Raw genomic sequence first — 17,091 nt, forward strand, 5'->3', positions numbered from 1 at the left:
TGCTGCGTTCAGGGTCCCAATGTCTACGCGAGTCAGTGGGACTCCATGCTGCTGTTCATTTAAAGATGTAGGTTATAGACTGAGAATGCTTTCGAACCCATATCATTTTGGCTTTACATTAAACACTTTGTACAGCAGCAGTAACTTCCATAACTTTCTAAAGCAGTTTTTGATTATTTTTATATATCTTTTTGGAGCTTGAATGGGGTGCAAATAAAGGTAATCCAGTGAAGGTGACTTAGCAAATGTAGTTGCTTAAGTCATTAACTATTTACATGTGCGATCTATTTTCATTTACATTTTGTTTTGCGTTGATTATCTTCAGTTCTGCTGCTGTGAGCCATAGTGAGCCTCAGTCAATGATCCGGGTTGTTTCTCATGGGATGCTGTATTCAGTGCCTCTTGTATTTTCATCCCTCTGGGTAACAAATCAAGTTGAATTTGATTTCTTTCTACTACTGTTAAGGCAGATCATTTGGGTGTTAAACTATTTCAAGACCTCAATTCAGACTCTGGTAAACAACGGAATTTTCGATATTTTACACAGCTTCCGTAGAGCCCCTGAAGGCAGCACAGTAGTAGACGGGGGTGGAGTTTATTGCATCAGAAACAAACCCTCACCTATAAACTGCGAGAATGTGTGGATGAGGAGATTACATCCATCCGCTTTAAATGCTTGTGTATTTGTTTTCATGTCTTCCTGTTAAGTTAAAACTCACCATTACCGTGTCTGTTTGATTTATTTGGTGATTTTGTTCAACTTGTCAAATGAAAAAGAATAAGGGAGCTCGGTTTACGTCGTCATGACAGCCACACGCGCTCGTCTCTGTCTTTGAAGTAGCCGAAGAGAGAGAAAGATTAACGCCGATATTTTAAGTGGTGTTCCATCTTCAGAGTTTCTTCTTCCTCTGCGTTGATATACCGCCGGTGAAAAGGTCAGTTATGTTGATCTTAATATCAGTTTTCTTTCCTGTTTATTAATTGTAACTTCAGACAAAGACGGACGGTCGTGGTTCCTGAACGCATCTTGACCACGCCGTTTCTCTCTGACGTCCGTTTCAAACCGCGCCAACATGTCATCATGTCTGACTCTGTAATGTTTGAAGTGATGATCACATGAACATTTGCTACGAATAATGAGAGGGAACGCGTTTATAAGATCTATTTAGTCTAATCAGTGATTATTTTACACCTGGGAAAACAACACGCGTAATTAACCACCTGGTGGGAACACGTCAGCTCTCAGCTACAGGGTCAAACCTATGGGTCAAACTTAAACACAGAGGTTAAATATGTTTTTAACTATGTAAAAGCACCGGTCGTGTTTTGACTTACTACTCAAATGTTAAATAATAATATTAGCATTTAAACAAGCCAAATAACGAAGTAAATCATTTCCCAATATTAAACATACAATTATAATTAGATGTATAATTCCTACACTACTTATAAACGTGAGGCTAATTTTATTGCATATTGTGGTTCTGTTTTATCAGAAGGACCAATATTTTTGTCTACTACTTATCTAGTAATTCATAGTCATTTATTTATCAACCATCGTCATTAGATATAGGAAAGTGATATAAAGTATAATAAATCCCCCTTCTATAGAGGAGGAGAATGAAGCTGCATGAATTAATAACAGTAGTTAGACTGAGTTAAAACAAGTGACACACATCAGCTCTTTAAAAAAGTCTTCTACACCATTAAATCCAGGAGAAAAAGAGGATTTTCTGCCACAAACTTCACCAACTGACAAGGTGCATGAAGAGTAAAAGGATTAGAAGAGGTCAAAATGCTCCAGCAACATTTGAAGTAAGATCAACTTTATTAACAATTTAGACCGACGCGTTTCGGCTCGTGGCCTTCATCAAGAAACCATTAAATCCAGAAAACAACGGCCTGAAATGAAAATACAGTTCTAGTAAAAAGGAACATGAAAACATCAAGTTGTAAAGACTGCTTGAGCTACATGGACCAAATAAACTGGCACCAACACACACACACACACACACACACACAACATACATTTGGCTGCTTAGTAACTTGTTATCAAAGTCAACTGGAAGAAGACCCAATAGTAAGTAACTGAAAGGCAGCATTATCACCCTCTACTTATTGCAGTCGGACATACTTTGTCAATAAATCGATTCTCTTGCAGTGCTTGTATACCAGGACAAAGACAGATACCGGCCTAATTGAGCTATAACAGAAGCTTGACTCACCTGTGCAGGTAAACATACTGAATGTGAGCACTTGCTGAAGTTGCAAAGGCCACTAGTAATTCTGCAGCAACTCTGAAATAGCTGTCGCAGAAATGTCATGATTTCTAAAAAAAAAAAAAAAAAAAAAGTCAGAGGATATATAATTCTTCTCATTTAGACTGGTTTTATCTTTGTCTCATGTTTTAGATGGAGAAGCAGCCTTTGCCAGCTGATGATGACAACAACATAGGAACCAGAGAGTCAGAGGTGGATTGTTACTCTGGCCAGGAGCAGAGCTCGTCTGAACCGGCTGCTCGAGCAGGATGGAACAGTAAAATAGAGTATTTCTTGGCTCAGGTGGGATTCAGTGTTGGGCTCGGAAACGTCTGGAGGTTTCCTTATTTGTGTCATCAAAATGGAGGAGGTGAGTTCTTATAAATATAGACACCGTCCTTGTTAATTCAATTGCTGTTGCTGCTAATGTAACCCTTGACGGTTATCCTGATAAATCTAGTTTTCAGAAGATCAGTACATTTTGGATCTCTTCTGATATCAGCCGTCTGCAACACAAAAGTGCTCCATCATTTCTGCTTTTCCTTCTCCTTATTACGTAATCCCGATACTGACAGCGTGTTGGTCACCTCTTCTCCTCAGGGTCTTTTCTCTTGCTGTATATCCTGCTCATGCTGGTGATAGGCATCCCTTTGTTCTTCCTGGAGCTGGCAGCTGGCCAGGCCATCCGACAGGGCAGCATCGGTGTGTGGAAGTTCATCTCCCCGAGGCTCAAAGGGATCGGATACTCCAGCTGTGTGGTGAGAAATTGATAAATGATTGACCTGAGAGCCCATCTGATTAAATAGTTTCATATAATGTTGCTTGTGGGTCAGAGAGTGGTGACGTGATGAGGTGTGCTAGATTTTAAAATGACAAGGATGTATATGAAGTATCTGCAGAGAGGTTTGCAGTACTTTTTTTTTCTTTGTCATCATCCCTCAAGGCTGCAAGCTGAAATTTTGTGTCTCTTTTATCACTTGTTTAACAGCATGCAGCAGGAGAGGGAAGCAAGTGCTGTCTTATCTTTTAACAACTGACATTACTGTAAACATACTCTTCCTGTTTCCCTCAGGTTTGTTTCTTTGTGGCTCTCTACTACAATGTGATCCTGGCATGGAGTCTTTTCTATCTTGGGAACTCCTTCCAGTACCCTTTGCCTTGGGAACAGTGTCCAAAAGAGGGTAATGTAACAGGTAAACACAAAGCATTTAAACAGACAGACACACACTGATATTACATTGTGTTTGAGACAAGTACAATATCATCTTTTCTCCTCTTTACACCAGTACCAGAATGTGAAAAGAGCTCCCCCACATCGTATTTCTGGTACCGCAAAGCTTTGGATGTCACAGACTCCATTGATGAGACGGGCTCTTTTAACCCTTACATCGTCTGCTGTCTGCTGGCTGCCTGGACCATCGTGTGCCTGGGAATGTTCAAGGGCATCAAGAGCTCTGTCAAGGTAACAGTGTGGTCTGTTGAGGAACCTGGTTGATTAGACCATAAAGTAAAGTTCTGTTAATGTTTGACTTACATTCAGCAGCTGCCTAACTGCAGGACTGAGGCTTTATGAATTGATCCCTGTTTAAATAACTTATCACAACAAGTCTGTTTATCTTCTCATTGACATGCTTGTTGTAGCAGAAGCACCTTAACACTAAGCCAGGCTGAAAGTCGTTTGGGGTTAATAAAGTCTTACACAACAGAAATATGTAGAGAGTTTCCTTGTTTTTGAGAAACGGCAGCACATTGAGAAAAATGTTGTCCTGTGGGGCTTTGTCTGAGTTAGGTCAAATCCTGGTCATGTGTTGGGCTCAGATTTCATTGTTTGACATCACTGTGCTGCTTAGGTGTTGACCTACTTCAGATCTCCACGTTATGTGTGAAAAGGAAAAAACAGAAGTTTTGGAAATTTTCATTTTTTTGTTTAATGCTGTTTGTTTTTTTCCTCTAACACACAAGTTCTATGAGGACGTCTGATGGGGCCTGTTTTCATCTTTTATACAGGAATAATAATAATAATAGCTTTATTTATGAAGCACCTTTTAAAAACAAATGTTTACAAAGTGCTGTGACAGACAGAGCAAATACAGCAACACGACAACAGAACAGAGATCAACAGAGAGGGCAAAATTATCAAAATGGAAATAACAGGAATAAGAGATTCAACAGGCAGGTATGGAGAGGCAGTTCAGTACAGTGAAGGAAAATAAGTTTAAAATCAACCAGGAGAGAACAAAATTAAAATTGAGGGAGAGTGGGACAACATCACATCACAGGCTGTAAACACAGAATGAAGATAAAAAGAAGGGATAAACAGGACATTGGTTAAATGAATAAAGCAACAGAGAGCTGAAGAGTTAAACGATAAAAGGAGGAGGAATTTACTAAGACTAAATGAATACAGGAAGGGTATACACTTAAAGAGAAAGATAAAAAGGTTAAAAGCAATACAATTAATAATGAATGTTAACCTTACATGAAACACAAACACACTGTCAGGTGTGGAAACTATCACTTCTGCTCAGCCTGACTTCAAACGTGTCCCCTGAGTTCTGTCTGAAGGATTTTACACCTAAGATGAAACACCATTTCTGTTTTTTGGGGATACTGGTTTGTTAAAGCAGAAAGTCAGGAGGTTTCAGCTAAAGACAGTTTACTGTAGAAGTGTACCTACATGCATCAAAGTGTTCTTATAAGAAACATACACTTTGTTATTATCTTCTATTAATCAGTGATTTAAAGGTGATCAGCCACTTGAGGAAAGTCATATCTCTGCACTTTACAACAAATAACCCACCTCTACTGGCATCTGACTGGATTTCCTTGTTGGTGATATCAATCTAATCATTCTCTCACTTCCTAGGTGATGTATTTCTCCTCCATCTTCCCGTATGTGGTGCTGTTTTGCTTCTTGGTACGAGGACTCATGCTGGACGGGGCCTCAGAGGGAATCACTTTTATGTTTTACCCAAAGGTACGGACACAGAAATTGTCTTGTTAGATTGTAGAAAAGAGATGCAGATGTCCTCTCTCTCTGACTCACCTTTTTGTTCCCTCTGTACGTTTCAGCTGGAGATTTGGGCCGATGTGCAGGTGTGGAGGCAGGCAGCGACCCAGGTCTTTTTTGCTCTGGGCCTCGGCTTCGGGTCCATCATCGCCTACTCCTCCTACAATCCAAAGAACAACAACTGCCACCGTGATGCCTTCACTGTCTCCTCTATAAACTTCCTCACGTCTGTGCTGGCCACTCTGGTGGTGTTTGCCGTGCTCGGCTTCCGCGCTAAATTAAAGGTCACAGCATGTGTAGTCGGGTAAGTTAAGTTAGAGGAATAAACTATTCAGAGACCTACACTGCATGAAATGATTAAGGTCCTTCAAAGTTGCAAAACAAGTTAGGATGTTTTGAGGCTGTCTTCTATACATCCACTTAAAAACTCTCCAATGAAGACTATGAGCAACAAAAAAAGCAAATCTCTCCCGTGTTTATACAGAAATGCAGACCTATGGGATCTATGTTTTATTATCAAATAAGTGAGTTTGGTGAAGCACATGATGACGTGCACAGGGAAATGGGCTCATTGGTCAAATTTGCAGAAAAGTTGTGGTGATTGGCTGAAATAGCAAGGTCCATAACAGATTGAATTTGCGTAATGAAAACCTTCTGAAAGGGACTGAAAAATATTCTGTATCGCCCATTTTGGTACAGCTGGTATATACTTAATGTACATCTATATGTTTTTATGTCGGGTAGCTTTCATGGTTTGTAACTTCTTGCAATGGCCAAACACTTGCAAGACACACCCATCTCATTCATGCTTTTGTCTTTTCTTAGTAATCTAAAGGATTTATCAGAGCAGGTTCGCAGTGGTTTTGTGGACAAAACCCTGATGCCAGACTTTAACTACTCTGACCCCAGCTCTGTGGCTCTAAAAAACTACAAGGAGTGGTTTAAACAGTATGGAAACATGGTCCCTGGCAATTTAACAGACTGTGACCTGGAAGAAGAGATGCAGAAGGTAAATATGTGTTACAGTGTTTCTAGGATTATCCTCAGTTTTCTTTAATGGATTTTTTATATATGCATAAAACTAAAGCCGGCTCTGTTTGTGTTCAGGGTGTGGAGGGCACAGGCCTCGCCTTCATTGCCTTCACAGAGGCCATGTCTCTCCTGCCTGGCAGCCCCTTCTGGTCGGCGCTCTTCTTCCTCATGCTGCTCAACTTAGGACTCAGCACCATGTTTGGCACTATGGAGGGTATCCTCGCACCGCTCACTGACCGCTTCAAAACTCTGGCTAACAACAAGACCAAACTCACAAGTAAACACGTCTTACAAGTTACCTTTCATGCAAGCCTCAACATGACTTTTAAGGATTTGTGATTTTTCACACTTAAATACAGTGGGTACGGAAAGTATTCAGACCCCTTTACATTTTTCACTCTGTTTCATTGCAGCCATTTGCTAAAATCAAAAAAGTTCATTTTATTTCTCATTAATGTACACTCAGCACCCCATCTTGACAAAAAAAAACAGAAATGTAGAAATTTTTGCAAATTTATTTAAAAAGAAAAACTGAAATATCACATGGTCATAAGTATTCAGTATTGAGTAGAAGCACCCTTTTGAGCTAGTACAGCCATGAGTCTTCTTGGGAATGATGCAACAAGTTTTTCACACCTGGATTTGGGGATCCTCTGCCATTCTTACTTGCAGATCCTCTCCAGTTCTGTCAGGTTGGATGATGAACGTTGGTGGACAGCTGTTTTCAGGTCTCTCCAGAGATGCTCAATTGGGTTTAGGTCAGGGCTCTGGCTGGGCCAGTCAAGAATGGTCACAGAGTTGTTCCGAAGCCACTCCTTTGTTATTTTAGCTGTGTGCTTAGGGTCATTGTCTTGTTGGAAGGTGAACCTTCGGCCCAGGCTGAGGTCCTGAGCACTCTGGAAGAGGTTTTCTTCCAGGATATCTCTGTACTTGGCCGCATTCATCTTTCCTTCAATTGCAACCACTCGTCCTGTCCCTGCAGCTGAAAAACACCCCCATAGCATGATGCTGCCACCACCATGTTTCACTGTTGGGATTGTATTGGGCAGGTGATGAGCAGTGCCTGGTTTTCTCCACACATACCGCTTAGAATTAAAGCCAAAAAGTTAAATCTTGGTCTCATCAGACCAGGGAATCTTCTTTCTCATAGTCTGGGAGTCCTTCATGTGTTTTTTGGTAAACTCTATGCAGGCTTTCATATGTCTTACACTGAGGAGAGGCTTCCGTCGGGCCACTCTGCCATAAAGCCCCAACTGGTGGAGGGCTGCAGTGATAGTTGACTTTGTGGAACTTTCTCCCATCTCCCTACTGCATCTCTGGAGCTCAGCCACAGTGATCTTTGGGTTCTTCTTTACCTCTCTCACCAAGGCTCTTCTCCCACGATTGCTCAGTTTGGCTGGACGGCCAGGTCTAGGAAGAGTTCTGGTCGTCCCAAACTTCTTTCATTTAAGGATTATGGAGGCCACTGTGCTCTTAGGAACCTTGAGTGCTGCAGAAATTCTTTTGTAACCTTGGCCAGATCTGTGTCTTGCCACAATTCTGTCTCTGAGCTCCTTGGGCAGTTCCTTCGACCTCATGATTCTCATTTGCTCTGACATGCACTGTGAGCTGTAAGGTCTTATATAGACAGGTGTGTGCCTTTCCTAATCAAGTCCAATCAGTTTAATTAAACACAGCTGGACTCCAATGAAGGAGCAGAACCATCTCAAGGAGGAGCAGAAGAAATGGACAGCATGTGAGTTAAATATGAGTGTCACAGCAAAGGGTCTGAATACTTATGACCATGTGATATTTCAGTTTTTCTTTTTTAATAAATTTGCAAAAATCTCTACATTTCTGTTTTTTTTCTGTCAAGATGGGGTGAGTGTACATTAATGAGAAATAAAATGAACTTTTTTGATTTTAGCAAATGGCTGCAATGAAACAAAGAGTGAAAAATGTAAAGGGGTCTGAATACTTTCCGTACCCACTGTATAATAGAAATCAAGTATCTCCTCTGAAAATAACTCTGTGAGTCATGACTGTCTACAATGGGTGTAACACCCGAGTCCCACTGTCTGTGATGTTTTCAGAGTTTTCAGAGTCCTATCTTCACTTTGTTTACATCGTTGGGACGGCCGGCTGACTCCTCCCCTCGTGTATAAAAGTTGTTTAATTGAGGGACTAGAGAAAAGAAGAATAACATACTGTACTCACTGCTTAACTGTGTTTCTAGATCACACTCATTTCAGGTAAATTTACATGCAGTGTGAAGATATGAGCATAATAAAGATTGCTAGCATTAGCATGCTAACACAACAATGCAGCGCGAGTTGTTTTGGTTTCATGCTGGTGCTCAAGGGCGACATCTGCTGGATCAAAAAATCACATATAAAGACTTTAAGATAGTGAGCTAAGTGACTGCTTATGATAAATATGCTGAGGTGTATACTCTCTTCTGAGTAGTTGACATGATTGTTACATGTTCTGTCTCTATCCCGCTGCAGTCTTCAGCTGCATCATTGGCTTCATTATTGGCCTGCTCTTCACCCAGCGCTGTGGGAACTACTTTGTGATGATGTTTGATGATTACTCTGCCACTCTGCCCCTCATCATCGTCGTGGTGTTTGAGACCTTCAGTGTGTCCTGGCTGTACGGTGCGGACAGGTGAGGTTTATTTTCAGTCTGGATGGGTGCCTTCTTTTTTTAAATTTTTTTATGAATGTCTGCTAATCTGTGCAGACATTCATAGAGTGTTTTTGTGGGGTTTTTTTTGTTTTTTTTACAAAAGTATCTAACTTCTGTTCCTGAAGGTTCCTTGATGACATCGAGGTTATGTTGGGGTGGCGCCCCAGTGTGATTTACAAGTACCTGTGGAAATATATCTGCCTGCTCGCCATGCTCGGTCTGCTGGGAGCCACAACCATTCAAATGTTAATCAAACGGCCCACATATGTGGCCTGGAATGAAGACAAGGTAGGAGGAATCATACTTAAGAACTACAGCCTTAACATGGAAGATAACAGCTATTTGAAAAAGGGTATTGGTGTGCATGTGTTTTGTGGAACACCAGTAGCTTCAGAAAGTGAAGCCACATGACATGATGCAGCCTTTGTAATGTTTCTGGCTGCAAACAGTAAAGCATGCTGTCTGTTGTCTTACTACTTGAAAGAAGGAGAATTTCTATCTATTCACAATGTACATGTACAGCAGGGATGTTACCGTTGTCTCAAGTTCTTGAGTAATTCCTTAATTTGCGTTAATTTTAAAGGCTTCTGAGGTGACCATGGAGTACCCCAGCTGGGCTCTGGCTGTTTTGGCTATTCTGATCATAATTGCCATGATTCCTGTCCCACTGGGCCTGATCCACGCCGTGCTGCAGGACAGAACAAAGAAAGCAGCGCGGGACACAGAGATCGGTCAGTACAGAATTGTGAGCACCGATGACAAATGTGAAACCCCGATGACTGACATGTCCGAGCTGGACCAAAAGAACAACACCTCTGCTGATTTTTAAAGGAACATTGGACTTGATATCACACAGTGTAGAGAAAAGCAGTGCATGAATCACACACAGCTTCAAGTGCAGCTGTGGCACAAAGAGAAGGTCCACATTTTCATATTACATTAAGAACAAACATATTCAGTTTTAACACATCAAAAAATCTCACTGTTTATCAATCACACATTGTAAAAAATGAGAATGTGGAACAAATATCTTGTTTCTTTTTAAAGGAAGATTCCCACTTTTTTTTTGTACCTTTTTTTATTTTTTTACTTTCTTTTAGATTGTAACCCAAATGAGCAAAATAATGTTGTTATTTTTTGCTTATGCCAAACACATCACCTCCATGAGTTTTTATTTTTGTATGAGTAGTTCACGTGTCGAGTTTTCTTTGTCCTTGATAGGTTTTTTTTTTTTTTTTTTTACCTCCATGTGAGATGTGTCTAAATTCTGTCTGGATTCCATTTAGACTCCTTTAATGCCATCTGGACGACATTTTTCCCCCAAATCTTGTCAGTTGTTCAAAACCAGCAGACGTTCACTGTCTTATTGTTGATCAAGTATGACAACTTTAATGTCTGTTGTGCACGAGCTCAAAGCTCTACTCATATGTTCACTGAGTGAGGCTGTGCCTACGCTCGTAAAATCAGGAGTTATGGTTTAACAAATGTATTACTCCAGACCATTAGAAACAATAACCCGTCCATACTCGTCAATGCACCACAGCCCAGTAGTACCTCATATTTGTACAATAAAAAAGATATCTTAGATAAAAAAAACAGACAGCTGCTGTGTGAAGAGCAGGTTACACACAAACGTTCAAAGTAAAGAGCAGAATACAACAAAATATTAAAATCCTCCAGGAATGAGGGCAATCAGAGTTCTGGCGACCTGAATATGTTGTACAATAATAACCACTGTGACAAAACATTTTTTTCTGACTGAGTGAGTTAGAAAAAATAATCAGGTACAATAAGATCTCTTGCAAATCAAGAATGTTAATGTTTGAGTGGACAGATGTTTTTAAAAGTGCTATTACACAAACTTAATAAGCCTACAATACATTTTATAGACACGGACCATAAACATGGCAGCCTTATGCTAGGTTTGACCTGGTAGCACGGTAATAATGGTCGTTACCAAAGTTGAGCCGAGCCACAACAGAGAAGCTGAGCCTGAAATAAGGCGGGAACACGGTGGAATTGAGTGACTGTTACAAACACGAAGTAAACACAGTTTTTGATGCAGCCATAGGGAACAGTATTAATGCTGTTCACCACACAGAAGCCATTCAACAATGTTTACAGCTCAACAAACAAACCAGCCTCTGTGATGTTTACAGGTGTGTTTGTAGTTACACAGGTAACACACTGCTGATACACAGTACGGTATGTGAAAGTTCAGCTGTTGGCTTTGTGATTGTTGTTTTAGCATCACTGTTTTCTTTTAGCGGTGAGAAACAAATCAGGTCAGACTCTGAAAGTTTCAGTTTAAATCTTCCTGTGGTGTCGAGCTCTGTGATGTCAGAGGGGGGGAAAGGGGGTGGGGGGTTGTTGGGGTTAATCAGCCCACACTGTTGTGGCCATCATGGTGCAAATACAAAATGTAAATTCCTTTTTGAAATGTAAATATGTATTTAATATAAGTTAGTGTTTCCCCTAGGTTTACAGCGTTGGGGGGGACACGCCAACACAAACACTTGAAGGAATCTTGGTGTTCATGCGTTACTTTTAATGACAGCTGTCCTTTTCTATAGAAAGGTATCCTTAAATGACTTCTTTCCCTGATTTCTGACTCTATCCACTATCATTTCTCTACAATAAAGGCACAAAAAGCCCAAAAATAAATCCCGCCGTTGGGCGCCCCCCCCCCCTCTAATAAAATGGTAGGGGAAACACTAAGTCAACTTTGTACATTTGTTATTACTGGAGATTTGCATGACGCATGTTTTTGTTTGTTTAGGAGGCACTCCTATTGTTCACATGTCCATGAATGTAATTTTAGTGTTTATATTGTAAAATATATTTTTAGACTTAAATCATTGAACATCAATGTCTATTTGGTATCCCTTTATCTGAAATGACAGATTCAGCGGTTTACTTGTTTTCAAAATGAAATGAATTTGAATGTTGTATATTTGTAAACAAAGTGCCTGCAGGTTTAATGAGGCTGAATAAAAATTCAAGTGTATAGTTTTGACGTTCTGATGCAAGATTCACTTTTCAGTGCAGTGTTATCTGTAAGGCTGTGTATTTCTGATGTCAGAAAGTGTAATATAATGCCATAGTTATGTAATATATGTTTGACATTTTATTAAAGTTTCCTTTGAGCATACAGAACATTGATACAATCTGTAATTTATTAAACAGAGCTTAGACACAACTCTGACTTTGACCTTACAATGTCAAAACTGAACTCTATTTTCATTGTTATGAATTGCCCTCCTTTCCTCTGTACCCTCTGCCCTGTGGTACATCTCATCCCCATTCTCTCTCTTCTCTGAAAATAGACAACAAATTACTTTTTCCTCATATTTCTAAAAGGTGTCCCCGCTGCAAAGCTCTGAGATGAAGGCACTTCAGGGGAGCTTTATCACACCACTGTCCATCAGTAACACTGTCTCCCTGGAAAAGTTTAATCAAGACTCGCTCCGTTGTAAACATCTGAACAGCTACACTTTACAACAAGTAGAGCAAATACAAAGATTTTCTCTTCCTCGTCTGTCTCGGAGTGGGAACCCAGCTCTGACTTGCGGTCGAGTTCCATTCGTCTCAGATTGTCTGTATAAGACTTTCTGCTCATATTTGCAGAATAAGTGCAGCTGGCCTGAAACATCATGTCCAAGTCTATTGGATAGCTTTAGCTTTGTTAGCACTGTTGTGACTGTTGACAGGGAACACTTGGCGTATGTCTGTGTTTATCTTTCCTCGAGCACTGAGTGTCTTTGCATGCCATGCAGAGTGTGAGAGTGAAACACAAACTGGCCTTCCTGAAAAATGTTTGTAACCAGCCGTGGTCAGGAGACCAAAATGTAAGACTGACTGTAGAGTGCTTAACAAAACTCTTCCTACAGCTTTAACAACTAAGGAATGAGAGTTGAATTCAAAATAAATGTCACAACTGCATCTGAAATAAGACTAACTGATTGCACACATTATAGTGCATCTTTATAAACAGTGTTTCAACTTAACAAGAGAAAGTTGTTAACTGTGCAGATAATTTTCACTGGTTTAAAGAAGTTTAATTGCACTGTTAGAGATTTAAGCATTTCATAAATGAGTCAGCAGGGGGCTCTGTAGCACTCATGATGGAGCAATTGTTTTAGAATAAGATGAGCAAAACATGTCATTTCCCAATGCAGTCTTCTTTATCTGACCACACCTGTCACATTGTAGTATCCTATTACAAATATTTGTAATGTGTTATTTTCTAATTTAACAGCTTTAATTTGTGATGCGAAGGTCTGAATAAAAAAACTGAACCACACTAGCCTTACCATAACTTTTTTTAGTTCTTTTGTTGGAAATATAAATTAAACAAAAAGCTTACATTTTCCCTGAAAATAACCTCAAAGACAACAGACGATCTTTACACACTCTGGTCTGTCTCAGTGCAGCACTTGTGTAGGCACATTTGGTGTTGAAGTGGAAGAGTAGGTGTCCCCGTGGAAATGTAAGGTGTCTGGGGAGTCCAGTTGTCTGGGAAGCAGTTTCACTTCAGTCAGCAGAGAGGCAGAGAGGACAGGACCAACACCTGGCAGAAAGAACCACGACTCTCACTTCCACTTCAGGTAAATATAATGAATCAGATTTATCTTAATGTTCAATCTTTTCTTTGCATTGCACTGAATAGTGTGTGCCAGTAGGGAGGGGCCTACAAAAAGCAGGTAAAAGACCTTACTTATTGTTATGTTACAAAAAGCAGGTAAAAGACCTTACTCATTGTTATATTACAAAAAGCAGGTAAAAGACCTTACTTATTGCTATTTTACAAAAAGCAGGTAAAAAGACCTTACTCATTGTTATGTTACAAAAAGCAGGTAAAAAGACCTTACTCATTGTTATATTACAAAAAGCAGGTAAAAGACCTTACTCATTGTTATATTACAAAAAGCAGGTAAAAGACCTTACTCATTGTTATATTACAAAGAGCAGGTAAAAGACCTTACTTATTGCTATTTTACAAAAAGCAGGTAAAAAGACCTTACTCATTGTTATGTTACAAAGACCTGGCCTATCCATCACAGGCCTAAGTCAACACCTTTCACAAAAATCTAAGGTGTGTAAAATGTACTGATATGTTAACAAGTATAGATTTATATGTGCAGGAGTAGCAGTGGATGACCCTCATGGCGGACCTGGCAGCTCTCTGCCTGCTGTTGGTGTTTCCAATGAGCAGCTCCCAGAGCACCCTGCAGTCTGTACAGGAGGTGCACGCTCATCAGGCCCCTGCAGCGCCCCCTCCCCCTCCTCCTCCTCCTCCATCAGCGCACATACGAGACCTGCTAAGAAAAGAGGAAACCACTCATTTAAAAGCAAGGCGGACATGTGAGTCTCGCGCTAAGACTTGTGGTCAGTTGAGAGGCAGACCTGACCCTGAGCTCTCTGACTCTTTGTTGTGTGTGTCTCTCCACAGATCAAGCCCATGTCGAGAAAGATCATGCCAAAGTGGGTCTGTTCATCGCTGCAGCCATGGGAACCTTTGCTCTGATGGCTGCAGTGTACTGTATCTACAACAAGTTCTACACCACAGAGCAGTACCTGCACACCCAGCTCCACAATGACTCAGGTAGATCCAGACACTTTTAGTACAGTGAAATCAGGCCCTTAAACAGGAGCTCGAGTCTACAGGAAAAAGCAGCAATGCAGAGGAAATACTGTATCAAATTGCATCAGAAAGCTTTATGGCATACTTTTTATATATTATATATTTATATCTTATCTTTCCTCTCTGTAACAGATGAAACTAAAAGCTTTGTTTTACTGTGAAACAACATAAGGCTTAAACTGTCCCCACATCAGCAGACACACACAGAGAGACTTTCATCCTATCAAATAAAAGTGCTTTAATGCTAGAAATACAAAAGCAAACACTTGATGTGTAATAAAAACACAAACATTAACAACTTAGCAATGTCTTGTCCTCTATCCTGTCGAGTCGACCTCTATCAAAGCATAAAGTTCCTCTCTAAAATTCTCCCGTCTCTGTATGCAGATTTAACCACGGACCCCATGGACTCTCCCTCTGTGTTTTTCCACGACTCGGCTGCCTCCAGTGCTGCAGATGTGCGTCGAGCTGGTTACGGCTCTTTGTCTGACACTCCCTCCGTCATCTCTGTGCCACCCAGCCTGTCCCCGCCTCCCTCTGCCATGCCCTTCCCTCCCCTCTTCCTCTCCTCTCGCTCTCTGAGAACTATATCAGCCAAGGATCTGGAGAGGAGCTGCATCTGATACTGAACCATGGAAGGATAATTGTGTTTTAATACACACACCAGACTTTTTATTTACAGAAACAAATCTACACATTTGATTAATGGTAGTTATTAGCAAAGGAAACGAAGGAACAACATTAGATAGTAGTCTTAACGTTGAAATGCTTTCATGTGCTGCATCTAAAGTATAAAAAAGAAGAGCTTTAACTGCAGACAGTTTCCATTTACCATATTTACAAAGTGACTGTTTTCCTCTTATGTCATGCTAAGCTTATATGCTGTTAAAATGTGAAATTGTTGTTTTCTAGGTTAGTTAAAACTTAACGTTTTTGCGAAATAAAATAGCGTCATAACTTCACTGGTTCTTTAAAAGATAAGTTACTTAAAAGACAACCATAGTTAAAATCCAGAATGTCAACTGGCTTCATTTTATATATATATATATAAAAAAAAAGGTTTGATAACTCTGTCACCAGCTACAGTAAATTTAAGTAATCGATTCCTATCTTACATTTTTGTTTGCTAGCTGTTAGCTAGAAATGCTGCTCTGAGTTAGGAGGTGGCTGAATGCTAATGTTAGCTGTTGTCTAAAAGGTAAACATGTATTGTTTGGCTTTCCCTTTGACCACTGCCTGTTAATTTTAACAATACATATATCTTTTCTGTTTGCTTGAATTGGCAAGCAGAGAAATAAATTTCCCACGTTAATTTGATTTGAAAACCTAAAAAATAAAATAAATCAGCATTTGAGCCTTCCACTCTGAGTGTGATGTCAGAGAAAAATGGCTTCCGTGTTAATCCAAGACTTTCAAAGAAAAGAACATAGACATGGTTATGTCTTACCTTGGTTTTTTCAAATAACCTATTTTGGACAACAGGAAGGATAAACATTACCATGCCTTACTAAGCTGCAAATGTGGGTTGGGTGTCAAACTGAGATAGCATTTTCAATATGGAGAGTGCCATTGTTGAGTTTCAAAACACCTCTGCAGAAACCAGTGGGTGACATGACTGAGACTACGTCCATGTCTTATACAGTCTATGATCTCTACCTTGGCTGACAGGTTGAGGTAGCTACTTATCAACCAGTGTAGCCCCGCCCATAAGCATACCTCTTAACTGTCATTCATTTTACACTTAAAAGGACTGTAGTAAAAAAAAAAACAGGATGCATTGAAGAAGACCTGAAATGATTGAAACATTAGACTCACTAGAAAAATGTTCACTGATGACAGTTGAGAGAGAAGGTCATTTTCTCTGTTGTTACAAACAACCAGACTTCTTCCTGCAACAAGGGGAGTCGCCCCCCGGTGGTCATTACAAATAATGCAGATTTAAGGCTCTTTTGCATTGGCCCTATATTAATAACAAGAGGCTTATTCGATTTCTGATACACAGTCTATTGTTAACTAGGAACTTCTTGACCTGTTTTCTTTTCTCTGCAGATAACCACAATTTAAACCTGCCAGGTGCTCCGGTTCAGTTAAGTAAGGTACGGGACACATCTGTTGCCGTTTCCACTGTCAAAAGTTGGGAATGGTACTGAAACAACCAATCTGTACCGTCCTACTTTTTTGCTTCTCTTCTGTTGGGGTGCCAAGTGTACTGATTGGACCCTAAAGGCTTGAGTTAGACACAGTGCAATCCATTTATGGGTTGAAAGAATAAATCACTTCTTGTGCGACAGCCATAACAAAGAACAAACACAAAACACTGCCTGTTTAAATATGCATAGGATTTGGAGAGAGTTGTTTTTTGCAACTTGTGTCAGCGCTGTAGCGCTGCCCCATGGACCGTGGAGGTGTAGACCTCTGCTAGATGTCCTCCAGTGTTACCCTTTGTTTATTGTATCACATTCTTCTACAGATGAAGAAGC

The 17,091-nt window shown here is 40.2% G+C and overlaps 1 protein-coding gene across 1 annotated transcript; it reads left to right on the forward strand.

Annotated features, from left to right (window-relative positions):
* Positions 1-601: 601 nt before the first annotated feature.
* On the forward strand, positions 602-12,123 carry LOC109986737 (sodium-dependent neutral amino acid transporter B(0)AT2). The gene is made up of 12 exons (XM_020637514.3): positions 602-935; positions 2,412-2,628; positions 2,859-3,016; positions 3,331-3,451; positions 3,545-3,720; positions 5,125-5,235; positions 5,331-5,572; positions 6,094-6,277; positions 6,376-6,577; positions 8,787-8,946; positions 9,093-9,255; positions 9,551-12,123. The coding sequence occupies exons 2-12, from the start codon at positions 2,412-2,414 to the stop codon at positions 9,794-9,796; spliced, it is 1,980 nt and encodes a 659-aa protein (XP_020493170.2). The 5' UTR covers positions 602-935; the 3' UTR covers positions 9,797-12,123.
* Positions 12,124-17,091: the final 4,968 nt, after the last annotated feature.

The sequence above is a fragment of the Labrus bergylta genome, chromosome 21 (genome assembly GCF_963930695.1).
Source record: "Labrus bergylta chromosome 21, fLabBer1.1, whole genome shotgun sequence".
NCBI classification, from domain to species: domain Eukaryota; kingdom Metazoa; phylum Chordata; class Actinopteri; order Labriformes; family Labridae; genus Labrus; species Labrus bergylta.